The sequence below is a fragment of the Coloeus monedula genome, assembly GCF_965178545.1.
Source record: "Coloeus monedula genome assembly, chromosome: Z".
NCBI classification, from domain to species: domain Eukaryota; kingdom Metazoa; phylum Chordata; class Aves; order Passeriformes; family Corvidae; genus Coloeus; species Coloeus monedula.
Window position 1 is genome coordinate 55,083,631 of NC_138822.1, and position 27,187 is coordinate 55,110,817.

At 44.2% G+C, this 27,187-nt stretch overlaps 1 protein-coding gene across 2 annotated transcripts in view; it reads right to left on the reverse strand.

Moving 5' to 3' along the window:
• ACO1 (aconitase 1) overlaps positions 1-12,692 on the reverse strand; it is a 37,323-nt gene extending 24,631 nt beyond the window's left edge. Inside the window, exons 1-2 of one of the 2 annotated variants that reach the window (XM_082302239.1) lie at positions 12,606-12,692; positions 896-1,016 (exon numbers count right to left, since the gene is read on the reverse strand). In XM_082302239.1, the coding sequence (XP_082158365.1) occupies positions 896-992 (97 nt within the window). In that variant the 5' untranslated portion in view covers positions 993-1,016; positions 12,606-12,692. Of the gene's footprint in view, positions 1-895; positions 1,017-12,071; positions 12,132-12,605 lie in introns of those variants that run through there. The other variant, XM_082302240.1, reaches the window with a different exon arrangement.
• Positions 12,693-27,187: the final 14,495 nt, after the last annotated feature.

A 27,187-nucleotide genomic window follows, 5' to 3' on the forward strand; every position in this document is an offset into this window, starting at 1 on the left:
GGGGTAATTGTTACTGTTGTTTTGGGTTTTTTTAGAATCTTCTCCTGCCCTTCCCTGGTAAGCTACTCTCTTCATGCTGGATAGGGAGAATTGGCATCCTTTTTTCTTTAAAGAATCTGGAGGTTATCACTCTTGGAATCCTGGAATGGATCAACTGGTAACACCGTATGTGTATTTGTCTATTCCTCAAGACTCTTCTCTACTTTTCACCCACCAAGACTGACATTAATTGACTTTTCACTTATCAGAGCCTGTAAGGGATACGTGCTGCCAATATTCATACGCGCTACCAACATTCAGAGAAAATGTTCCTCCTCTTGTTCCCTCAATTCTCCTTAAACACTGGTTTACGTTTTGAAACACCAACAACACCCACCATAGGCAATTCTAAGCTACAGATACTCACTTTCTAAGTCAATGGCACAGACACTAAGATTTTTACCAGTATCACTGAAAGATTTGGGAAATGTCAGAGGAACAAGGAAAATGCCTCCTCAGAAAGAATTCTCTAGCCACTACTGTTTTTAAAGCTGAAAAATATTTCTGATTGGTTCAATCATACATATATCAGTGTTAGAGCCTTTCCAGCCTTTCAAGATAGCTTAGCAGTTTATAAGAAAACTTGCGCTCTTAGTTTTGCCTAGCTCTACTCACCCACTCAGGAAAAATAAGACTGCTGTGTGCACAGTATGCTGAAAAAATACTACTGTGATCTTGCCAATATTTCTGTAGCTTTAAATTTCAAGAATTAAATTTTGCTAAAATTTTATTTTCAAGATCCCTCTTTTGAATTCACAGTTCTCTCCAGAGACCAAGTATCATCCAATGTGTCAAAGTCTGTTCAGGTTCTGTTCATCAATATTAACAAAATTCTTCCCTTATGTTGTCAACATACCGTATCTCACATCTTCCAATTTGGTCAGATTAAAGAATTTCTTCAGAGGCTGTTTCGGGTCCAGTGGCTCCACAATCCGTACAAAAGGGTTGCTCATGGTTGTTGAAGACACCTAGTGTCCCTAAAACAAAAGAAAAATCAAAGATATTTTCATGACATCTGTCCTGTATACGAAGTACATGTTCCCACAGTCTACAATGTATCTGTCCCACACACAAAGGCCTGTACCAGAGAAAAAGGTACTGCCAATAATTCCTTTTTCACCACAAATCTAATTGTAACACATCCTCAGAGATAAAAGGTCTGAAAGAGTATTGCGAAACACAAGAGTATTGCGAAAAATATGGATACACCACGTGGTTTAGAATCATAGAATCTTAAAAGTCGGAAACAACCTCCAAGACCATCGAGTCCAGCTGTTAACTGAGCACCACCATATCCACCACTAAACCATGTCCTCAAGTGCCACATCCACACACCTTTTGATGATGCATCTATCACTTCCCTGGGCAGCCTATTCCAGTGACTGGAATAAATTTTTCCTACTATCAAATATAAACCTCCCCTGGTGCAGCTTGAGAACATGTCCCCTCATCCTGTCGCTAGCTGCCTGGGAGAAGAGACTGACCCCACCTGGCTACAACCTCCTTTCAGGGAGCTGTAGAGAGTGATAAGGTCTCCCCTGAGCCTCTGAAAGCAGGCTCCAGGGTAAACAATCCCAGCTCCCTCAACCACTCCTCACAGAACCTGTGCTCCAGCTACTTCACCATCTTGGCTGCCCTTCTCTGGACACAATCTCAGTAAGGAAGTTCAATGTCTTCATTATTCTCTTCTTTATGCTGTCTCTAGACAGTCATTTGTGCCTCTGTAATTCATGAACCACCATGACAACACAGTCCCACTTCTTAAGTGTGTTGTGGTTTAATCCCAGGCAGCAACTAAGCACCCCACAGCCACTCCCTCACTCCTTTCTGGTGGGATCAGGAAGACAATCAGAGCAGCAAATCTGAAAAAACTCATGGGTTGAGATGGTTTGATAGTTAAAGCTAAACCTGGACCTGCAAGCAAAGCAAAACAAGGAATTCATCCACCTCTTCCATGGGTAGGCAGGTGTTCAGCCATCTCCAGGACAGCAATGCCCCATCATGCCTCACATCACAGTGACTTGGGAAGACAAACACCATAACTCTAAACACCTCCCTCTTCCTTCTCCTCACAGCTCTATATGCTGAGCATAATGCCATATGCTGTGGGATATCCCTTGGGTCAGCTGTCCCAGCTGTGTCTCCTCCCAGCTCTTGCATACCCCCAAGCCTCCTCACTGGTGGGGTGGGTGAGGAGCCTTGGCTCCGTGTAAGCCCTGCTCAGCAGTAATGAAAATATCCCTGTGTTATCAACCCTGTTTCCAGCACAAATCAAAACCACAGGTCCCATACTAGCTATTAGGAACAAAATTCACTGTATTCCACCAAAACCAGCAGAAGTGGCACTGATCTAAAGCTAAACAGATAGACATTTGCATTCAAAATTAAAAACAATTATCCAAACCAGAAAACGCTATTGTTTTGAGACAGAAAGTATTATAGACTAAGATTACAAATGCTACCAGAGACAAAAAGAACCCTCCTAATTTCAGAAAGATTTGTTAGGATCACCACCAAAAAGAAAATTTACATAGGCTCTATTTTAAACACCATTTTAGTTTGAGATATTTTCTTTTTTTGTTGTTGCTTATTGATTTACTGGGTTTTGTGGTGTAATGGTTTGCTGGATAAAGCATTCCTCTGGGACCTAGGACTTTTAGGGTTCACATACAGAAGTTAAGGGACCCTGAGATATTCCCCATATCAAGGCCAGCTAGGGAGAGGGGCCTAAATTCCAGAATACCAACATCTCTTAATAAATTCCACTACAGAAAATAAATTAAAATCATACTGTAGAAGTATCTATCTCCAGAAAAGGTTGACTGTATGCAAACTACCTAATGGAACACTTCCTAGGCCACACTGAAGACCTGAACTCTGCCCAAATCTCTCGTGGAAGAATTGGCTTAGGCCAACACATGCCAAGGATCAAGCTAACAATTTAACAGTGAGAACAATTCTCTTGCAGTGCCTGGCAACATTCCCAGTCACGATTAAAATTTCTTTAGAAGAGAGATAATCACAGGCCTCATTTCCAGATCTGTTGATGTTTTCCCAGAGCACTGTTCCTGTCTTCATTCAAGTAACATTATTTTCTCTTGCTCCAGTTTTGCAAACAAGAAAACTCACAACAAAGCATGAGATACACATGACAGGCCTTGGAAACTAATGCAAAGGGATGCACAAAGTCCAGTATTTGTTAAACACAGACAAAGGCCAAAGAATTCATCAATTTATCTCACCTGCCAGTTTCATTGAACGTTCAGGAAATACTACTACGTGGAATACATTTATGGGGGATTTTCAAAGTATTCCAGTATTTTCAAAATTTAAAATTCATGTATATTGAAGACAGCAAAGGGGAAATAGCAGAAATAGTGACAAAAGAAGGTCCAGGGTATAAAGCAGCAAAATAGCATAAAAGAAAGAAAAATGTCCAGAATTCTTTCAAAGAAAAAAAATGGATATTTCTAGATAAAAAGCTGAATGCCCAGGGAAGATAGAAGGCTGGCAAATGAACAAACTGCAAGCACACACACATGTATCACCTCTCACGTTCCCGTCAACAAGTTATTTTCTGAAACTCCTCTTCCCATCTTTGCACATACTCATCCTGTACACAAGCCCCTAAAGTTTTAGGTGTAATCATCTTTAAACACCATGAACTACTAGATACTCCCCTAAGCAAACTCTGTGCTTCTATGACTGAGCATGATCAAAACGAATTTCTTCCTTCCTCTTCTTGCCAGCTACCCTCCTGTTGAGATTCACTTTTTTGCATTCCATTGTGAGAACTTTATTTTATGCATAACCATTTCTCATGGGAAAGTCTAAGAGTAGCTGTACATAGAAAATATTCGGATATCCCCTGACAGATAAAGCAGATCATTAATTTGATATGACCATGAGTCCACTGTACTCAGTTCACATATTCTCATCCAAGTATAAATTGCAGCTCGAATGTTTTCCATCCAAGTCCATGTCTTGGCAAATCACAGCAGCAATTCAAGATGTTATGACACATTATCTACATATTAACATTACTTTACCAGACATCGCCCTCTTCCCTGAACAGAAGTTTTTTAGTTCACAGTATGAGATGCTTCAGTACTAGTCTCCTCTCATCGGTGAGTTACACAAATAATCCAAACTGTGGGCTGACCAAGGCCTAATCACAAGTTATTTTCATCTGCCTGGTCACACTGATACGAAGAATTCTGTTACAAACCTAGAAGCCATTCAGAAATACCTGAAAAGAGGTAAAATCTCTAGAAAAGAGTAAGAACTAGCAGCATTGCTGTAGCAAATTTCACAGAGCCAAGAAAGCCCTCAGTCATACCAACTACTATTTCCACATAGTAAATTATAAACTGAGTGGCCACAGCACAGAACTCTAAACTAGTAATTTGCCAAAAAGATGTCTGGGGGCAATGCTCTGCACACTGAGTATACCAAAAATTTTTAAGTAATCCTTGTGATAGATACAGGTTAACTTTTTGATTAACGTGACACAGGTTAACTTGTGATTGCAGCACAGAATATTTATTCATGTTTTGCAGGCACTGAAACGTAAATACGCAACACGGGGGAGCAGACATCTGTCTGCCTGGAATGGGTGCTGCACGCAGGGTCACACGCGTTGACCATGGCCACATCGATACCTGCTCAGACATACCAAAACAAGCACTTGATCAACCCAACAACTTTAAAACTGTTTGTGTGGAGATTATGTAAGAAATTGTGGATTATTCAAACCTAATAATGCAGAATAGGATTTTAAAAGGAGCATCTTATTACTGACACAGACCCAGAGAATATTATGAGTTGGAAGGGACCCACAAGGATCACCAAGTCCAAGTGAATGGCCCATATGGGGCTCTAACCCACAACCTTGGCATTTTTAGCACCATGCTCTGACCAAGGGAGCTAATCTCAGGGTACTGGAACCTTCTTAAAGCGTTGCATGACTTGTATGAAGTGTACCAGACAAACAATAGCTTTATTTTAGCCCCTCCTTAGTGTCTACTATTAAAATTCTGAGAACATCCACAAGTTGGCCGACACTTATGCTGATCATCTTTAAATCTGAACTCTGTAACAATCAATACTGCTTTCCACTCCCCTTGTTACATCAATGCAGTAGCTTATCGCTGTGCCACCACACTCAATCTCTTGTTAGAATACACCTCAATTCACCCAGACTGCACATCAGCTCACCACAGAAAGTCTGATTTCTACTTTTTCTCTCTCCCCCAGAGAAGTAGAAGTGCAGAAAGATTATAACCATGAATACCAGGTGGGGCAAGTTTATCTGGATAAGGCCATAACTTTCCAAATATAAAAAAAGAAAGCTGTTTTTTTGCAAATGCAACATCTTTCCCTTTAGAGTAGAGAATGAACCCTTGGCCACAATAGCTGTCTCTTGCTGTTTGTAGCCCTATAAATGACACAGGACAGTTCAAATTTCTCTGGAAACACAAGTTTTACATTGTGATGCTCTAAAAAAGCTTTTGAACAAACAAAATCTTAGTACAACAACATTCCTCACTTCATACATATTGAGTGTGCCAGCAAACTCAGCTTTTACCACGAGATCTCAGATGTTAACTAGCACCAAAAGATCACTGCAAAGATGCCTACAGGCTGTAGTGTCTGTGGGGATCTCTGTGGTGTCCTGAAGGCCATGCCTTTAGATGATCATGACATAAGAAACATGCACAAGTCCAAGGGGACAGAAGGAAAAACGTGTCTGTCCATCCTCTTTCCTCGCCTTCTCTTACTAGTTAATCAACTAAGTCAGATACATTCAAAGAATATTAAAGTCTCATGTGGATATCCACAAAAAGGATTTAAGTAAGTAACTTAAAATCTTAAAACCTTTTATTTCTTTAAAAAAGAACATTCACAGGAGACTTCAACGTATGTTGCACATATGCCTTCAAATCTTCAGCTGTTATAACTTTTCTGAGTATCTAACATAAACACAGTACTAGCCACATCACAACAACATTGACTGGAAAAGGACTTCGCTCAGTTTAAAGTACATTCTTGACTGACAGTGACTCCTTGACTACACTTCAGATCCCTTTAAAAGCAGTTGAGTAACTTGGAACAATGACAACAAATAAATTTTACTGAAATTAATGGAATTGAGAAAACATCATAATATATCCCATAATTTTTCATTTGCAGAAATTATCTCATGAAGATGATAGAGAGGAAAAACTGTATTTAGTTTCTTGCTATACCTGAGAAAAAGTCTGAAAACTGTTCTAGACATCACTTTATAACATACTATTATACTCTCTTTAGAGTTGACAGTGAAATAGAATAGAGCTAGTCAGACTAAAAGCAGCAATCTCTTTCACATCACAAATAAAAGAGATTATTTTTAAATAGCACAGCTGCACTTAGACTCATTGGTTGTAAACAGATCCATACTATCAACACTATTTATTGGTTTGAGGTTTTTTAGGGATATCAGAGCATCCCACTCATTTCTCACCATCCAGAAAAAGAGAAAACTGTAGCATGCAGAATACTTTTCTGCTAAAATACATGCTGACAGTAAATCATGCTCTTTCTGTAGTACATGACACAAATGTTTACAAAAGACTCATGATTAGTAATAATCAAATTTATTAAAGAAGTGCCTGAGGACAAACCAAGGACACGGACTATTTTGTTTGACCTGCAGAAAGGAAAAAAGGCCCTGGATGAGACAACTTCTGTCTAAGCTTCAGGCCATAAAGTAGGAACAGAACAGCCATGGTTATTCAGCATTTTAGTACAGATATATATTTAATGCCACTTGGAGAAAGGGAACATGTTTCCACAATTGCTTTTTCTATTCTGTCTTTCGTTTCTTAGCTGCTGTCTTTCCAATTATGAAAGGGTGCCTACATTATTAATGTTAAGAGGTTAATTTTAGACATCTCTTCATAAAACTAAACATGTAATATCTTAACTAAAACAGATTTCAAGTAGTAAATGTTCTTTTCCCTGAAATGTGGGTAAATTCTTGGCCACCACTGGGAAGCACACACTCAGCAAAGAAGCAGTTTAATTTTAACATTTTACCAGACTCTAGAAATGCTAAAAAATATTACACTCAGGCAAAGCAAAGATGCTATTTTATCAGTCATCAAGAAAAAGGGGAGGGCTCAGACTTGCTGGTACTTGCAGAAAATTTGTGAAGAAACATGACAAAATATGTTTCTGTGATGAAACTTCCAACTGAAAACTAGGAAAATAAGAGGTGAGCTGGCAGGACCATGATAAAAGTCCTTGCCTGGTGATAAGGCAGGACGTAAGCAACATTCATGGTCTTTCTTGAAAAAATACAACTTTTTCCATCCATGCTGAATCTGATCTTGCCACTTTCCATTGCAATTATCGCTCCTACTCCCACAAGTTACTTCCCTTGGTTTCGTCCACTCAAATGACTGCCATTGTATGTATCTGTACTTAGCTGCCAAGTTTGCAACAAGCACCTCCAAATGGCAAAAGCAAGCAATTTTAAAAAATCTAACAGGAGCTGCAGCAGAGGGGCAGGCTACTGAGTTATAAATTTTTCTTCACAATATTGAGCATGCACTTCATGACATTACTAGCAGTTACGTATAGCTGAACAGCACTTCTTTAATTATGGGCTATTGCTCAATTCCCCTGAGCCTCTAAAACTTACACAGCTCTTCTCATGGTTTCACATTCTACTCAGCAGTGGGCCTTCATTAGAAATGTTGATGACTACTTCCAGTTTACCTAAGTTATAGATGGCATAGCCACGAATAAAGATCTCTAAGCAGGTCCATCAGGTAGGAACTTCCACCATACTGGAATTGCAGCATGTTCTGTGTATGCCTACCTTGCCTGAAGACCAAGGAAGGAGAATACCCATGTTAAGCATGTTGACAGAAGTTTGCATTTTTGATATGGAAAGGCAACCTCTTCAGTATCAGTCAGATGTTTAAAATTTGCTAAGTAAATCCATCCATAATTCAAGCCAGTTTAGAAGGAAAATCCTAAAAAATACATTTTTTAGTTTAAATATCCAAGTTGCCTAAGAAAAATGTTTTTGTTACCCTGGGTAAATGGATGGACAGATAGAGATGAACAGACACATGGCAACACAACAACAAAAAACCTCACCTACCCATCAAAAAATGGCAAAAACCCAACCAACCAACCAACCAGAAAAAAAACCCCTCAAGCCTACACATGCCCCCAGCATCTGGATAGCCTTCAACATCAGAAGTAGAACAAGCAGAGTCTTGTTTTATAAAAATATAAAATGCTATAATTACTTTTGGATGTACAAAGAACAGATGAGTGCAACTACTGTTGCAATAAACACAGGTTTCTTGTTTCGATTTAAAGAAGCTCTTAGTATTTAACCCTTACTCTACCTGTGGCAGATGAGGCCACTATGTAACAAACATACACTGTTGCATTGCTGCTAAAAGCTAGGAGATTTTAGTGGTTAAAGGGACTGGAGAAAGAATCTTTGCGCTTCTTTATTACACAGAAAAGTCCATCATTACATACAGATCCTTAAAGAGAAGTCCACTAACAATTTGATGACTAAGCAACTCTTCTGATGGTATAAACTACACCAGTATTCCACACTGGAAAAAACGCAGTAATACAAAATTGAGGGGTTTTAAAACAATGTCTAGGCAAAGTTTCAGGGACCCCATTTCAACTTTAATGCTCAAGAGGAACAACACTGTACTAGAAAAAACAGAGCTTTAGATTGCAGATTTTCCTACCTTCTCCTGCTGGCAGAAATCTTTGACTGCAATGCTAAAATACTTATTTATTCAGATCCAGAATGTGCTAAAATACCAATGCACTGAACAGGCTACTAATTGCATATTCCTATAATCTCTGTATTTAACAGACTGTCATAAGTATTCTGACCATTTCACTTTGTTAGCAATGCTGTATTGCACATATTGGAACTGAAAGTTTAGGTCAGAGATCAAGTTTGTGAAATCAAACATTTAGGTCTTAAAGTAACTCCAGCTCCAAATGAGGTGAAAGTTTAGATGCATGCCCAGTTCCAAGATGTAGATACTAAACTCCCTCAAGTCATCCCTCCAGAAAGCCAAATGCTACCTCCTCCCTCACTTCAACACAGTTATTGTGCACTTACAGCTTAGAGGGACTGTCAAAACACTTCTCTCATATAGATCTCGCCAGCTTCTGGTAACCCCGGCAAGCACACATACATAGTGCGCTCTTGTGTGCTCTCGGACGGCCTCTGAAATGCGATCTAGTCTTAAGAAAATCCAGATCATAATTAAGCAGGTGTAAACGTTAAGGGAATGCTTTGTCAGCACACTGACCACTGAGTGTCCCAGTTAAAAGTAGAGACTAATTTTCCTTTTTTTTGCTACAGGAGAATGAGCAGTGTTATGCCTGAGAATAAAGGGAAGCTTATCTGGAGACTATGAAACACTGAAAAATGAAGTGTTGAAATTTTTTTCCCACCTCGTGAAAGAGCAACTCTGAACTTTAACCTACTTCCTACCTCTATACAAACTTGCTGCTTTTTTACCCTATGCTTGTACTCCTAGACTGTTCCATTAACAAATATGCAGCTTGGACCAGTTTTAACAAAGAACTATCTTTCAGTGTTAGAAAAAAACCAAAACCAACATGGAAGTGCTGCAAGAAGTGTGGAATACAGAGAGTGTGCACAAAGATTTGGTCTGAAATTTTGGTTCAATTTCAGAAGGCAGGATTAAAAGACATCTCGCATTGGTCTGTTAGTTTCAAAAGGCTCCTGTGAAGGCTGAAGAACCTCAGCAGAGGTGCATGGGAAAGGCAAACAAAATGAGAGTATTGTGAATCAGCTCTGTACTCATGCCATTACTATTATACCAGCTCTATAAACTTCTCTCTCTGCACCTCTAAAACTCCTTTTCTACAACTTGAAATCTCAACTGTTTCAGAGCTACCAGAGACATGTAGGTAGAAGGATTCCTTTCAGAATGAAGAACTCATGAGAGGATTACTACTGTTGGGAAATAATCTGACACTGTGGGGGGAACATCCTAACTTTTTACACCATTTCAAGACAAATCCTGAATTTGTAGTCTTGAAATAAGGATAATTTTCTCACACCAATAACTGCCACCTATAATCTCAGCAGCTATTCAACTACTCATGTAGATTAATCCAGCTTTCAAACACCCACAGCTTCAGTCTGTAAGCAGAACAAGTGTGTGTCTGATACAATTTCATGAACTTGAACTAGCTGTTAGCAGAGTTTACTGGCCAAGCTCCCTGGGGAGGCAAATCAAGTTCTACCAAACATTTTTAAATCAACTTTTTCATAACAGCTTTCACACAGAAAGGGTAGGCAAAAAAAACCACCAAACAACCGAAATTAACACCTGCTTTCACAAGCATCTGGAATTCTGATCCTACAGCTGTGAGAAATCCCAATTCTTACAAAGAAGTGCCAAATACCTAGAGGAAATCTTCTGAATTAACCAATCCCTAAGGCAGCACTGAAGGCAAAAATCCTGAAAAAAATTTATCTCCTTTTCACACAAACAGAGCAGAATGGAAATTAAGACTCCTCTCTACTGTCTCTATATTTCAAGACACAAAGGGACCACTCTTCAGTTCATATCTTTCTGCTTAGCTTAAGTGGATTGTTACTCCAAGGAGCAAGCTAAGTTCCAGCTCTTACACGGTAAAATTCTGCAGTGAGAGTCTATCCTGGAAAACACTACGAAAGAGATTTGCTCCATTTCTTACTATGCAAATATTATTTCTTTTCTAATTTTCTGCATTTGTTGTTTTGGCTCTTCCACCATTACTATAAAAACTTCACCAAACAGTATCAAAGTCGGAGTGTCTCATCCTCTGGCCAAAGACAACCAGAGAGAAACAAAGCTACTAAATTACAAACGTGATATGGCAAAAACCTGCACTTTGAAAGCCCTATGGTCTTTTCAATTCAGTGATAGTCTACAGAGATACTCTGTAAAGCACTGCTAAGTGATCAGACTTCTTTTTATGTGGAAAGCTCCTCCAAGAATCTCCTCTATAAAGTCTGAGGCGAGTAAAGTATTGATAATTTTCCTAATAACTCTTCACACACACCATAGATCCTGGAAGGCACAAGACTCAGCTGCACTTCCTACTCTATGCCCATTACACTCCTCTTACTTTCTTTGAAGCAGTAACAATCCCCAGAAGTTTATTAGGACATTCTGATGAAGTACAATTGCTTTTAAGCAAAGCATTACTAAATAAACATTCCAGTGTTAATATTTCTCTAGGGTGGTCTTCCTTTACTTCAGTTTTGTGGATTGATAAAACCAGTCTGAACAATAGCAACAGCACAGAGTGCTCAGAGATATTAATTCAATCCCAGTTGTTTGGAGAGAGAATCCTCTGGTTTAGACCAAGTTTCCTGCTGATACTAAAAAACACTGAAGTCCAGACCTCTTCGCCTTCCTCTTTATCCCCCTCCCCCCACCTTCACTAGCTTTAGAGGTGGAAACCAAATATCAAAGTACAACTTGGAGTTAAAAAATAAATGGGAACTGTGGTGGTATTATGAAACATGGAAACGTGCTAAGCATAAGCAGATAAGCAGGGACCAATCCAAACAAATACCTGATCCAGATACTGAAACTGGGCATCTCCACAGCCACAGTCCTAAATCAAGGTAAATTAGAAGGCAATTATCTGCATCTGTGCTACAACCTCCACGACTGTTACAGAACACCTGCACCTGCTGTCTATGCCATGAACGTGAAACAGATTATTCTGTCACCCAAAATTATTAAAACCTGACACTTTATAGGCATCACCTTCCAATTCTTTTCTTCCATCCTTTCCTTGTCGCACTTATGTTGCAGATCTACTGACGGTTTTTTGCAGCACAGAGAAGTTGCTGTGTGCTATATGTACACTTTGCACTATCCTCTACGATTTAGATATTACTGAAATACCAATACACAAGGCTCGAGTAGTTCCAGGAGGAAAATTAATGTTAAAAGCTTCACCTAGATGAGGACAGGGCAGCTTAACTTCTCTTCCACGCCCGCTCTTCTCGAGCTAAATCCATTCCTCTTTCTCCGCTCTGCAAAAGCCGCCCCCTGTACCCGCTGTGAGCCGGCCCCAAGCCGAGTGCTGGAGACCCGATTTCGCCAGCCGGGGCCCGGAGCTGCGGCGGGGGCCGCACAGCCCGCCGCTGCTGCCGCCGCCGCTACGAGATGGTGCCTCCCCGGGGCTGCTCCGCCGGAGTCGCCTTCCCTCCGCAGCATCCAACGGCCCTTTCCAGCCCCCAACCGAGGCAGCCGGGGCCGGGAGACGGCAGGGTCGCCCGTCGCGCCACCGGGCCCCGCCAGCCGCCGGTCCCCGCCCTCCGCCCGGGCCCGCACCCGTCCTGGCTCTGCCCCGAGGGGCGCCCCTCCACCCCGCCACCTTCCCCGCGGCCGCCGGGAATGGGCACGCCGCGGCCGGGGAAGCGGCTCCCAGGCACCCGAGCCGCCCGCGCCGGGCGGGAGAGAAGCGGGGCGGCGGGTACTCGCACTCACCGGGGAGCGAGGAGCACAGACCGCCGCCACCGCTCGCCGTCAGGGGCCGCCGGGCACGGGGAGAGGGAAGGGGCGGCGGCGGGCGAGCTCCGCCCCACGCTCCAAGGCCGAGCGGCGGCGGGATGGCCGCCAGCCGCCCGAAAGGGAGGCGGGAACGGGGGGAGGGAAGACAAGCAAGCAGCCAGCCGGCCAGCCGGGCGACGGGGGCGCGGGGCGGGCGAGCGGGCCTCCCCTTCCTGCCCGCAGCCCTGGCCCCGCAGAGAGCCGCTGCTTTCCTGGACCAGCCCCTTTCCCTGGGTGGGGGAAGAGGAGAGGGAGCGCTGTGAGTGTGGAGGGGTGGGTAGGAGGGTGGTACCGAGGTCAAGGCCAGATCTGCTGTGGGCAGAGCCATCGGAGAGAGGGGCGCTGTGACATGGGCAGCGGGGTGTGGGCTGTGGTGTGCCTTGTGCCGGCCGTAAGCGCGCCACGTGCTCCCAGCCCGAGCGCTTGCTCAGGCTTCGGAGGAGTCCAGAGCTGCTGTCAGTGAAGCCGAGGCCCGGAAGCAAACAGGTGTCGCTCAGGACACCACTTGACACACAGGACTGCATCCTCATCCTCGTGGCAGTGCAATGAGTGGGAACTCCTGTCGTTTCTCTTGGCAGGGGGAGAGCTCACTGGCCTGGCTGTGGGCAGAAACAAGCTGTTGCTTACAAGCTGGTCAAGATCAATATCATGACGTCAATATTAAAGAACAATATCAGAGTACAGGACATCCTAGAGGACATAATTTACATCACACACAAAGCTGAGTGCTGTGGAGAGTTTATCAGTGCCCAACAGGTTCCCGGTAGAACAGTATATGGTTTGGGCATGAATTATGTTGAGGAATACATTCAGTGCTGGTAGTCAGGGTGCAGCTGCCGTGGGAGCTCTTGCAGGTTGAGCTCTGGATAGCAGGAGCCAGAAGTAAGACCAACAGAAGTTGACCCAACAAAGGGTACAGGGCCCTGTGGCCCAGCCAGGTGAGCAGTCACTGAGAGACGCAGCAGGAACCAATGGTTCAGCTGGAAGACCCCCGACTTTGACACACTTAGGCTGTGAGGGTATAAAAGGCATGGGTTTGCTTTGCTCAGGGTCCCTCCTCGGAGACACCAGTTTGAGCTGTTACTTTGTCACTGCACCATGATTAAACAATTGTAAGAATCCAAGAGTCTGAGACTCTGTCATGAGAAACCTGGGGTCCAGCCTGTAAGGAAACCTGGTCTGACTGGGTGAGAGTGAAGTAAGCAGGGAGTCAAACCGGGCACCCGTCAGCTCAGGGGAGCCACCCATTGTAAAACGACCTCTGTTCCAGCTCACGTGGTCTGAGTGTGCCTGCCAGAGTGGTTCCGGGATGGTCAGACAGGAAACTTTCCTTAACAATTAAGTAAACTAAAAAGTATCTAATTCCAGGAAAATAATTGTGTACAGAGTAAAGAGGAGTTGCATGGAAGGAGTGTAAATATTCTGCAAGTCTTGGAAAGGTCTCATCTGGCTAGGACACACTAACCACTGAGAGGTGGAGTGAAACAAGACCAGTAATGTTTTGTTTTTGCCTGAAGAAAGCTCAGGCTAAGAGCATACTGAGTTACTTGCTGGCTTTGCTGCAGATAGGAAGTCTCAGGTGAATGAAAATAGAACTTCTTAGCTCTACTTGTAAAGAAGGATGAAACATAGAAAATGCCCATGATGTCTCACTTGGTTGTTTGTGGGTTAGATACCTGCACACTGACATGTGCTGACAGATCTTCCTGCCTACATACATTGTCCAGCTGGAACTGTCAGACCAGGAGAAATCAGTGCAAAAGACCCCAAAATCTAGCAAACAAGATACATTGTGTAGGATTTTTTTTAACTAAATATAGAAATCCTGGCTTTAGCACACCTGCTACACTGGAACAGTTAAGACTTCTAGGGCCCCTCTGTAGTAAAACCTGATACCTGTAAATAGCCTGTAATCTACAACATACAGTACTTTTGAGTTATTGCTCAAAATCACTTCCATGTTGGCCTGTTTTCTGTTCAGCATAAATACCACATGGAGTAATTCATTTGCACTAAGTTCCTCTTTTAGAATTGTATTAGTTTTTAGAACATATGATTTGCTTTAACAAATGGTTAACATGGAACTGGACATTAATTCATAACATCTTTTTCAAACCTTTGGCCAGAGAGGTTCCTAAGACTGAGTTTGGCAGAACACAGTTATGGCTGTAGTTTGGCTTTCGGCTCTTGAAGGTGGAAGCCCATGTTTCTACATGACACCACAAAACAGTAGATGACTCTGATGGTAGGAAAAACCAGAGAATTTCTAAAATGTCTTAGTGCTTTCCTTACAGCTTTAGATGTTTCATTATTTGATAGAAGTTTTATTTTTGTATATGTTTAATTAGTAGTAATAACAGCATTTCAAGTATGTTCCTCTTTGTGAGATTAAGTCCTGTAATGACTCTCTGGGTCATTTCCTTTAAAAATAATATCTAAAACTTTAAATTTTGTTGTTGTTTCTAACAGAACAGACTTCCAAGGCCCATGTGTATCAGCAAATTTAAGTTTTGAATCATGAATAAAATCCTTCATACCTAGATACCAAAGCAATTGCTGCAAAATCTGATTGACCTAAAATCTCTTGGACAAAAAGCAAAGACTAGTGAAAACAGCAGGTCAGCAACAGAAATGGGAAAACCATACATCAGCTCTGACTTTTCCCAGTAAATATCTTCAGGGTTTGTATTTTCTGTTCTGTGGGGAGGGAAGGCCCCTGAAGTTGATGGGTAGAAGGGAAGATTTTATATCCCAGAAAGAGAGGCAGAACTGCTTCAGTCTCTACTGGTTCTGTGTAAGGACACAGAGGCCATAATGGGATTGGAAGACAGGCTGTTCATTCAAGGGTTTATGGCAACGCTGTCTGAATGTTATTGCTGGTCTTTCCAGCATTTGAGTATTTGAGGCTGTCATTCTTCTCAGTGGGGCCGAGTTTACAATTATGTGTCTTATTTAGCAGATGACTAAAAATGTGTGGGTTTGCCTTTCTCCCAAGACTGTCAGGAGGTGAGAACTATATTAGATCCATTGTCTGTAAGGAAGATGTTAACTGAAATGGGTTCTTGGGTTTAGGATCAGGTTGCAAGGATGTCCAACAGTTTTCTTGGACAATCACACATTGTGCTAAATCAGGATTAAAAAAATATATTTTCTATTCTTTCAATGCAGATGGATGCAAATAGGAGTAACAATGCCTTTCATATTGCAGTCATGTGCATCCTAGTGTTTTTAGGGTTTTTCATGAAATTATTTCACAGCAGATGAGGAACTATGTGTCAGTCCTTTGTCCTTTCTGTCTTACTGAAATCCATTTACAAGAAGCTTGGTCTAACATCAGATTCCTTCTGGAGTGTTCTTTGAGGTTTTTCACCAATGTCCTAGAAGTCCAGGGAGCATATCATATCTGTTCAATTCCTATCTGACTTCACTATTGTGTCTCTAAACATATTTCACTCTTTCTGATCCTATCAAGAAGTTACAAATACTTTGAATTCCCAAGAGACAGCTTTCAGCTTATTACAGCAAATAAAGCCGTAACATACAGCAGTAGACTTCAGTGTTGTAGCAATCTTCCATGAAGGCTCAGCTGATCACTGAGATTGCAGCAATCACAGGATTGCTGCAATCACAGGATTGCTGCAATCAGTCTCAAACTGGGCTGGGATAGGGCTGACGGGGAGACAATAAACTTGAGCTGGCAACCTACAGGACCCAGAGCTTTGGAGCTGTCATCAAAAAGAAGTGTCTGCATGTGTCCTGCTTTTCCTGGCTCTCTGCAGTATAATGAAAAGGTCTGGTGAGGTTTACTCTGGTGTGCTGTGTCCCCATAAGCAGCACTTAAGGGTACATCATTTAACATACTATGCTCTACAGAGTATATGAATATATATATTCATATGAGTTCAACACTCAGTAAAAGTGTTTCACTCCAGGAAGCCATCTGTGAATGAGTTGAAGAACTGGTGAGATGGTAGCCTGCAGGTTATGGCCTACAGCTTGTCCTGAGTACAGGAAAATATGTTTGGTGGCTCATGAAGGAGTTCATGCTGAGTTTTCATTGTCAGTCATGACTGTTTTAAGCTGTTCAAATTGCTAATGTGCAACAGGAGTACAAGTCTAAAAATAGAGAGTTTGACAGCTCTCAGAAGACCTCTCAGAAATACCAGAGTGGATTCTGGTTATTCAACTAAGTGAGGGCCTACTGCATCTCCCTCTTTAAAGCAGATGATTGTGCATCCTCTAAAGGAAATTCTGTGGTCAGCAGATTTTAATAAATATATTATAATTTGCTTCTGGTCTTAGCACTGGTTTACTCAATTGTCTTTCTTTAAATGAGTCCTCACAGAATTGCAGCAATGTTTATTAACTTCGGGTTCAGTAGCAAAACAAAGATTTAAGTTCTGCCATCTACTGGTTAAACGGGGTTTAGCACAGGCTCGTTGTCACTCCTGCCAGTCCTTAGTCCCGAGTAGAAACTCACACAAGTGTACTGCCAAGGAATAATACCTTTTTCTTGCAGAATAAAGGCATTTGTTCGAGTCTTCCACAGGAACTGAAGAAAAGGGGCTTGATGATCGGACTATGTACCCAGAATTAAAGTATAAATTGTCTGAGACAAGTAAAACTCTTCACTGTCAGCACTGCACCTTCAGCACCAGATCATGTAATGCTTTTGGAGAATTCCTTCCAAATCAGGTAATCTGTGATCAGCTTATAGCTGCTGTATGGAGCATGAGAAAGAAAAACTCTTTGCACCATAGAAGTAGAAGGATTGTTCATGTTCTTTTCAAGAGTAATGATACCACTCGCAGTAAATGCACAAATCTTTGTTGACTATCAGTGTATTTCCCTTCATATCTGGAATGGTGTAGAGGTCTTTAACCCAGACTAGATTCCTGTGAATGCTCACCTGAAAACAACCCATATTCAAAATGTCCTTTAAGCTTTTGGTGTATAGGCAATGTAAAACACCTTTGCACACAGTAAGATTAGACTTGTGCTGTTCATAGTTTGTGTTGCAGTTGAACTAAAACTCCCTTATTGAGCTCAGGACTCTGACAGAACATGTTACTCATCTGATACAGCAGGAGAAAGTGGGGAGCAAACTAATGCAGAAAGTTGGTAGAAGAAACAAACTCTGGAGCCCAGGCAATTTACTATCTATCATGTGGCTAGTCTAAGATACTGTTTTTCACTTTGCCACTGTACCTGACCAAAGAATTTGCACACACAGTCACTAACCCTTACCTAACAAGCATCTGTTGCCTACTACACACTTGTTGCATGCATTTAGTGACTGGTATAACATAACAGCCTTGAGAATTCACTACAGCACTACCCTTCCATTCCCTGTACTGACTAGTAATTACTTGCAGCTGCTCTGACATATAGAACTTGGTAAAAAACAACTGGCACATTATAGAAAGCAATAAAAACCATGCTTTTTGAAAAGAGGTCCATATTTTATACTGCCTATACTTACACATTTTGCTCAAGGAGCATTAAAGTTGCACGGAAAAGCAGTAAGAATTCCTTTGCTGCACTCCAATGGTAGACTGTTTGTGATGTCTGTAACATTTTACTTATCGTTATGCCTGAACATGAGTGACTAACTGCTCTTAACTACTTTTCAGTGAAAAATTGGATACAGCCTATTCTTCCCAAGATGCTTGGACTAGTACTTTGCTTTTGGATTCCTCAATTTTCCTACAGCAAATTAACATGCTGAATAAAACTAGCAATTGCAATTTAAGAGTATTCCACTTAGTTTCTTGCAAGGCTTCCTGAACAGAGCAGATCATATAATCAGATCACATATGATATGGCATAGTCAGGATGGATGTTTCCCTGACATGTTTTCCTGCTGCTGAGGGCAGAGAGCAAATGCATCATGAAGAATATACCCTGACCGCTAGTGAAAGTGAGAGCATAGAGCTAAATTACATCTCACAAAAGTTGTCTTTTTTGCCCGTTTGCAAGTAGTTAAATTCTTTGCACACAAACACAGAACATGGGGATAACATAGTGAGGAAGACAGAGGCTGGGGGGCTTTTTTACCCCATTTCTGAGTACAACATTGAGATGCCATGAGAATGGGAAATCCTCTACTACTGCTCTGTGTGCAAATAGTACCTCCATTGTTAGTCTCTCTTCAGTGAACAGACTGCCTCATTTACCAGAGACCTTAATGAAAAGCTGTGATTGTGCCAAGAGAAAGTTACCCAGTGGGATCTCCTACGAAATCTTAAGTTGAATGTTACCAAGCTCTCAGTGCTTCATTTCCATCAGTGAAATCTCATTCACCGCTTTTTTCCTAATGCACTTCAGCACTCCAGTGCTTAGATTTCCATGATGTCAGTGATCTGTGGTGGGAATCTGCACAATTCATGGCTTTTCTGTCCTGTAACCAGCCTGCAGGTGGGTCCCTGCAGTTGGGATGAACTCTCAGCTTCTCTCCAGGCTCATCACAGCTTGGTGCTGGAGGTGCTGGTGCCTGTTCCCATATTGTAATGCACAGGTGCAGGATCACAGTTAACTTGGTGGTAGGCCCATTTATAAGTTGGATGCTCATTTCCTTTGGCCTGTGGGGATTTTAATGTCATTAGCTTCTTTAAGAATAAGGGCCACTGTCACATTTCCTTTCCTGCCTGACACTCTGAAATGTCACACTGTTGTCCAAGCTATTGGCTGCCCTGCACACCTTGAAAATTTCTATCCATGACTGCCTGCTGGTCCTGCCCAATTATGTCACAGAGCACATGAGCAGGTTTTTAATTACTTGCAGCATGGATTGGAAAACTCACATTCTTTCTGAAATCTTGAACTGAGTTACACATCGTAAAATTTTGCCTGTGTAACAAGATGATAAAGCAAGCCAACAGCCCTGCTGGGAGAATGTGGGGAACTGCTTTAATACTGAACTTGGATCTAACTTTAGGGTTGCCCCTGCTCTGAGCTCCAGAGTCCTCTCCTATTCCACATTATTCAATGAAATGAACACCTGCAAAACCAGTGCTTGCAGCAGCATTCACAGGAATTATCTTTCCATTAATCAACCACGGACTGGCCTCAACAGAATTTATTCATTTATTTAGAATATTTTAGTTGCAAACTTTAGTTGCAAACTTCATTATAGAGCAGAAAAAGGAAATGTAGTGGTAACCAGAAGAAGCAAATGGGGACTTGGCACATAACAGAGCAGTTTTTATTGTTCACAGATAGAGAGACACTTCTGCTCCTCCTTCTGTTTTCCTTATTGTGGAACACAGCAGCTCCAAATCAATGCTTTCTTGGTCAGGGGGTGTTTACTTCTGTTCAGATGTACCAGAGAGGAGCAGTGATCCACTGGTGAGGGGCAGCTGGCCTTGAGCACAGCATTTCCATTACAGGGGACACCGAGGGTGCACAGAAGTACTGCTGAAGACTGTGCTGGAGCCAGCATGATAGCATGCCCCTTAGCACCAGCCCAAATGCTGCTCCAAGAGAACATGGGGGGCCCTGCAGGTGTAGGGTTGTATGGAGTGCTAGGTGCCTCTTTCCAGGGTGATACTGGCCTCATCCAGGGGAGGTTGAGGTCTGGCTGAGGTGCAGGGCTCAGGTGCAGGGCTGCCTGGTGCAGCAGCTGTGGGAGAAGGCAGCACACCACATAGCTCCAGGAAGGATGAACAAGAGGGCAACAGAATCCCTCCAAGATGCTTGTGCAGAGGCAAGTGCTGTATCCCTCCGCAGCAGTGATGGGTGCAGGACTCTGGCTGAGTGAAGAGCACTTTGGTTCAGGCATCACTGAGAGTCAGCCCTGCTTGTGTATACCTAGAGAACTGTGCCGGGCCATTGCCTTCTCAGGAACCAAGGAGCCTAGATCACAACTTACCAGGACCTAACAGAACTGTCCTGAGCAGGACTAGACAAAACTAAAACTGCTGTGGTTGTATTCCTGTGCCAAGCGGGTTAACTACAAATCAACCACATTACACTATAGATATCTGTAGCCCAACCCTGAGACCACTGAGCTCTCCTGTACAGCAGTGGGTTGTAGTTGTTTAGTTACATTACTATTTAATTACCATTCAATAATTGTTTAATTATAATTTTATAATTATTTAATCATCAATAAACTCCTTTAACTCCACTCTGATGACTTACTTAAGAATTTATCTGCAACAGCTGCTTAAGAGGTGGGACAGCTAAAAGGTTATGCTGGACTCTGCACCAGGTTTGGACTCCCAAGGCGGGAAGGTTGAGACTCCCAAGGTGGAAATGTTGGGAGCTTGTGACTCCTGGCAACAGGAAAATGACTCCTTTTGGTCACGTAGGTATGAACTGAAGGCACTCAGGTGCCATACTCTGAAAATGGATAAACAGAAACAAGATGGGTTGGGAAAGACATCTGAGCCCCTCACAAGGGCAGAGCAAGTCATGGTGGCTGGGGACTCTACTTCTGCTGACCTCACTGTCAGAAGGTTTGCTGCTTGCCAGGGCCTTTGATCTGCGGTGGTTTTGTCAAGCCCTCAGACCATCACCTCCTGTCGTCCATGTGGGCACCAGTGACACAGCCAAAGGAGAATCTCACGCATGAGCACATCACTCTGGAGTCTAGCACACGTGGTATTTCTTTACATTCTTGCTGGTGATGGACTAAATGTATCCTGCAGTCCGACAGCTTCTATTAGGCATAGACATAAAAAATACTATATATTTATTATATGCACATATATAAAAAGTGGTGGTTTATATACTGGGGTTTTGATATATTATTATGTCCTGGGTTGCAGTGTATTCTATTACCATCCCCATCAGCCGTTGAAATCAGGTGGGGCAGTGTTTCCTTGCCTCCTCCCCCCAGACTATCTTGCTGTTAATGGCCCATCATTGTCCTGCCGCATGACTCATAGATAACTCCCTCTGGACTATCTTCTGTTAATGAGCCCAATCAACACCTGGCCTTATGACTCATTACCCCATTGTGAGATGCTCCACCCAGAGGGAGGAACCAAGCATCCCAGCGTGGATATAAGCTGAGGTTGAAAACCAGAGAGAAAAACCTTTCCACTGGATTTCCAGAGGACAGGAGCTACACAGTCACCATTGGACCTTCTGAGGAGGAGCAAACCCTTCTTTTTCCTGCAGGATTGCCACTTCGGGAGGACTGCAGCCACCATTCCACCAGACCACCGCCACCACCCTGACTAACAGGGTGCCAGGTTGTATCTTAACTCTGTCAGTTTAATCCAGTGTTATCCGCTTCTATTGGTTTTTTTTTGTTTTTCTTTCCCCCTCCTTTTATTTCCCTATTAAATTGTTATTCTGACTTGGTGTCTCCCACTAGTTTGTTTTCAAACTAGTACATAATTTGGCGCCCAATGTGGGGCTGGCTGCTGAGAAAAGTCAGAATTACAATTTCGTATTGTAGAAGCCACCTACTCACTATGATGTTTAACATTCTTACATGGGTCTTGTACCTGGCTCTCTATATTTTTCCGCACATGGGGAGCTATCTGCCGATTGCAATGCTCCTGTGTAGACCAGGGTATGGTATAAAATTTGCTTTATTAGTCTATTATGCCTACTGCATGATAACCTCCGAGACAATGAACATAATTCGGAATATATACTCAACTTTATCTGCTTGTCCTACTTTAGGCTGCTACATCTGGGGCTTCAACAATCATACCCAGCCCCTGGGGGGAGGATTAAAGAATGTTTTTTTCCAGCCTTTCAGACCGGACACAGCAGTTTTTGAAAATATTGAGTTCCCTGTGGATGTTAAGGATGGCATAATCTTCTTGTCAGTTCTCTTCTCTTTTTTCTCTATGACCTGCACTGTGTACACCATGCTTAGGATCAGAGCTATGGCACAGCATCCCCAGGATGAGAGGAAAAAAAAGAGCCGAGCAACAAGCACAATGTCTACACAGATTGTCGCAAAGAAGAAAGGAACCAAAAGCATAGTGACAGCATCCATCCCTACGCAGACTGACGCAGAGGAGAAAGAACCCAGACGCAAGACTGTAGCATCCATGTCTACGCAGACTGACGCAGAGGAGAAAGAACCCAGACACAAGACCACAGCGTCCATGTCCACGCAGACTGATGCAGAGGAGAAAGAACCCAGATGCAAGACTGCAGCGTCTATGTCCACGCAGACTGACGCAGAGGAGGAAAAAACCAAAGGCGCTGTCAGCATCTCCACACAAACTGTTACTGAACCAGAACAGCCTAAACCGATTGCAGTTGCCCCCGTTCAGAAGAAGAAATCAAAAAGCAAATCAGTCCGCATAGTGACTGACGAGGATGCAGCAGGACCTTCGCACCCAGCAGAAGAGGCAGAGCCAGAGATCATCACTCGGTCACTATCCCTGGGTGAGCTGCGAGACCTGCGGAGGGAATTCACCCGCCAGACGAACGAGTCTATCCTGACCTGGCTGCTCCGCATCTGGGACGCTGCAGCCAATGACACCATTCTGGACGGAAGTGAGGCCAGGCAGCTGGGATCTCTGTCCCGGGATGTGGTCATTGACCAGGGGATCGGGAGAACCCAAGAAACTCTCAGCCTCTGGCGGCGACTGCTTACAAGTGTAAGGGACAGGTACCTTTGTAAAGAAGACCTCCAGGTGCACCAAGGGAAATGGAGCACAATGGAACAAGGTATCCGGTGCCTGAGGGAATTGGCTGTGCTGGAGATCATTTTCTCAGAAGATGAGAGATTTCCGAAGAGCCCAGATGGTGTCCAGTGCACATCACAGATGTGGTTGAGGTTCGCACGCCTTGGACCAGAGATATACTCCCGTTACCTGGCAACGCTGCAATGGAGGGAAGGTGAGGACAGGGTGGGTGTCTTGGTGAACAAACTGAGGATTTACGAGGACACCGTCACAGCCCCGTTTCGCACTCATGTCTCATCTGTGGAAACAAGGCTGGCTGAGCAAGTCCGGAGCTTGATCGAAGAAGGCCATCAGAAACTGAAAAAGGAACTTAAGGAAGAGATTTACCCGATCTCGCCAGAACCAACAAGAGTCTCTGCCATTAGGAGCCGGCGTCCCCCAACCAGGGAGAGAGGATACACCCCACGAGGTAACCTCTGGTTTTTCCTTCAGGAACATGGAGAAGACATGAGTAAGTGGGATGGAAAACCCACCTCCTCCTTAGCAGCTCGGGTACGTGAACTAAAAAGAGGGACAACTACCACAAGAAGCGCATCTAGAGTCAATATTGCTCCGGTCTCCCGCACACAGAACTCCAGACGGTACCGGAATGATAATATGACCGATCCTCTTGAAGGGACCTCAGGAACATATTCACCGGAAGGGAGCAACATGCAACATGACCAGGAATAGAGGGGCCCTGCCTCTAGCCAGGTAGAGGAAAGGGAGAATCGGGTCTTTTGGACTGTGTGGGTCCGATGGCCTGGCACATCTGACCCACAAAAATCCACGGCTTTGGTTGACACCGGTGCTCAATGTACTCTGATGCCATCAAGGTATGTGGGAGCAGAACCCATTTCTATTTCTGGAGTGACAGGAGGATCCCAGCAGCTGACTGTACTGGAAGCTGAAGTGAGTTTAACTGGGAACGAGTGGCAGAAACACCCCATTGTGACGGGCCCGGAGGCCCCGTGCATTCTCGGTATAGACTATCTCAGAAATGGGTATTTCAAGGACCCAAAAGGACATCGTTGGGCTTTTGGGATAGCTGCTGTGGAGACAGAAGATATCAGACAACTGAGTACATTGCCTGGCCTCTCAGATGACCCCTCTGCTGTGGGACTGCTGAGAGTTGCAGAACAACAGGTGCCAATCGCCACAGCAACAGTGCACCGTCGGCAATACCGCACCGACCGAGACTCTGTGGTTCCCATCCATGAGATGATTCGCAAACTGGAGAGCCAAGGGGTGGTCAGCAAGGCCCATTCACCTTTCAACAGCCCTATATGGCCAGTGCATAAGTCCAGTGGAGAATGGAGGCTGACGGTGGATTACCGTGGCCTGAATGAGGTCACACCACCATTGAGCGCCGCTGTGCCGGACATGTTGGAACTTCAGTACGAGCTGGAGTCCAAAGCAGCGAAGTGGTACTCTACTATTGACATTGCCAATGCCTTCTTCTCCATTCCTTTGGCAGCAGAATGCAGGCCCCAGTTTGCTTTTACCTGGAAGGGTGTGCAATACACCTGGAATCAACTGCCCCAGGGGTGGAAACACAGTCCCACCATTTGCCACGGACTGATCCAGACTGCATTAGAAAAGGGTGAGGCTCCAGAACATCTGCAATACATCGATGACATCATTGTGTGGGGAAACACAGCAAAGGAAGTGTTTGAGAAAGGAGAGAAAATAATCCAGATTCTCCTGGAAGCTGGCTTTGCCATCAAAAGGAGCAAAGTCAAGGGACCTGCTCAAGAGATCCAGTTCCTGGGAGTAAAGTGGCAAGATGGACGACGTCAGATTCCCACCGAGGTCATCAATAAGATCACTGCGATGTCTCCACCGACCAGCAAGAAGGAAACACAAGCTTTCCTAGGCGCCATAGGTTTCTGGAGGATGCACATTCCCGAGTACAGCCAGATCGTGAGTCCTCTCTACCTGGTTACCCGCAAGAAGAATGATTTCCACTGGGGCCCTGAACAGCAGCAAGCCTTCGCCCAGATCAAGCAGGAAATCGCTCATGCGGTAGCCCTTGGCCCAGTCAGAACAGGACCAGAGGTGAAGAATGTGCTCTACTCTGCAGCCGGGAACAATGGTCTGTCCTGGAGCCTCTGGCAGAAGGTGCCTGGTGAGACTCGTGGCCGACCACTGGGATTCTGGAGCCGAAGCTACAGAGGGTCTGAAGCCAACTACACTCCCACAGAGAAGGAAATCTTGGCAGCCTATGAAGGAGTCCAAGCTGCCTCTGAGGTAATTGGCACTGAAGCACAGTTGCTTCTGGCACCCCGACTACCGGTGCTGGGTTGGATGTTCAAAGGAAAGGTTCCTTCCACGCATCACGCCACCGACACCACATGGAGCAAATGGATTGCCCTCATCACACAGCGTGCCCGTATTGGAAACCCGAATCGCCCTGGGATTCTAGAAATTATAACAAACTGGCCTGAAGGTGAGACTTTTGGATTATCTTCTGAAGAAGAGGAAGAGCAAGTGACTCGTGCTGAGGAAGCCCCACCATATAATGAGCTACCGGAGACTGAAAGACGTTATGCCCTCTTCACTGATGGTTCCTGCTGAATTGTAGGCACTAACCGAAAGTGGAAAGCTGCAGTATGGAGCCCCACACGACGAGTTGCACAAGCTACCGAGGGACAAGGTGGATCGAGTCAGGTTGCAGAGCTTAAAGCCGTCCAGCTGGCTTTGGATATTGCTGAACGAGAGAAGTGGCCGAGGCTCTATCTCTACACCGACTCATGGATGGTAGCTAATGCTCTGTGGGGATGGCTGGATCGCTGGAGAAAGGCCAACTGGCAGCGCAGAGGGAAACCCATCTGGGCCACTGAGATTTGGCAGGACATCGCCGCCCGAGTAGAGAAGCTGACCGTGAAGGTTCGACACGTGGATGCGCACGTACCCAAGAGTCGGGCTAATGAAGAGCATCGCAACAACGAGCAGGTGGACCGAGCTGCTAAGGTGAAAGTATCTCAGGTGGATCTGGACTGGCAGCACAAGGGAGAATTATTCCTAGCTCGTTGGGCCCATGATGCCTCTGGTCATCAGGGGAGAGATGCAACATACCGATGGGCCCGTGACCGAGGGGTGGACCTTTCCATGGACAGCATCTCACAGGTCATCCACAGTTGTGAGACCTGTGCTGCAATCAAACAGGCCAAGCGGGTGAAGCCTCTGTGGTACGGTGGACGATGGTCAAAGTACAGGTATGGGGAAGCCTGGCAGGTTGATTACATCACCCTTCCCCAAACCCGCCAAGGCAAGCGCTACGTGTTGACCATGGTTGAAGCGACAACTGGATGGCTGGAGACCTACCCTGTGCCCCATGCTACAGCCCGGAACACCATCCTGGGCCTGGAAAAGCAAGTTCTGTGGAGACATGGCACCCCTGACAGGATCGAGTCGGACAACGGGACTCATTTTAAGAACAGCCTCATGAACACCTGGGCCAGAGAACACGGTATTGAATGGATATATCATATTCCTTATCATGCACCAGCTGCTGGAAAAGTTGAACGCTGCAATGGACTACTTAAAACCACCCTAAAGGCACTTGGTGGGGGTACCTTCAAAAATTGGGAAGTGAACTTAGCAAAGGCCACCTGGATGGTCAATACCCGAGGGTCCATCAATCGAGCTGGTCCCGCCGAGTCTGAACCCTTGCACACAGTGGATGGAGATAGAGTCCCTGCGGTACACCTGAGGGGTATTTTAGGAAAGACTGTTTGGATCAATCCCACCTCAGGCAAAGGCAAACCCATCCGTGGGATTGTCTTTGCTCAAGGACCTGGTTGCACTTGGTGGGTAATGCAAAAAGATGGGGAAACCCATTGTGTACCGCAAGGAGACCTAATCTTAGGTGAGAAC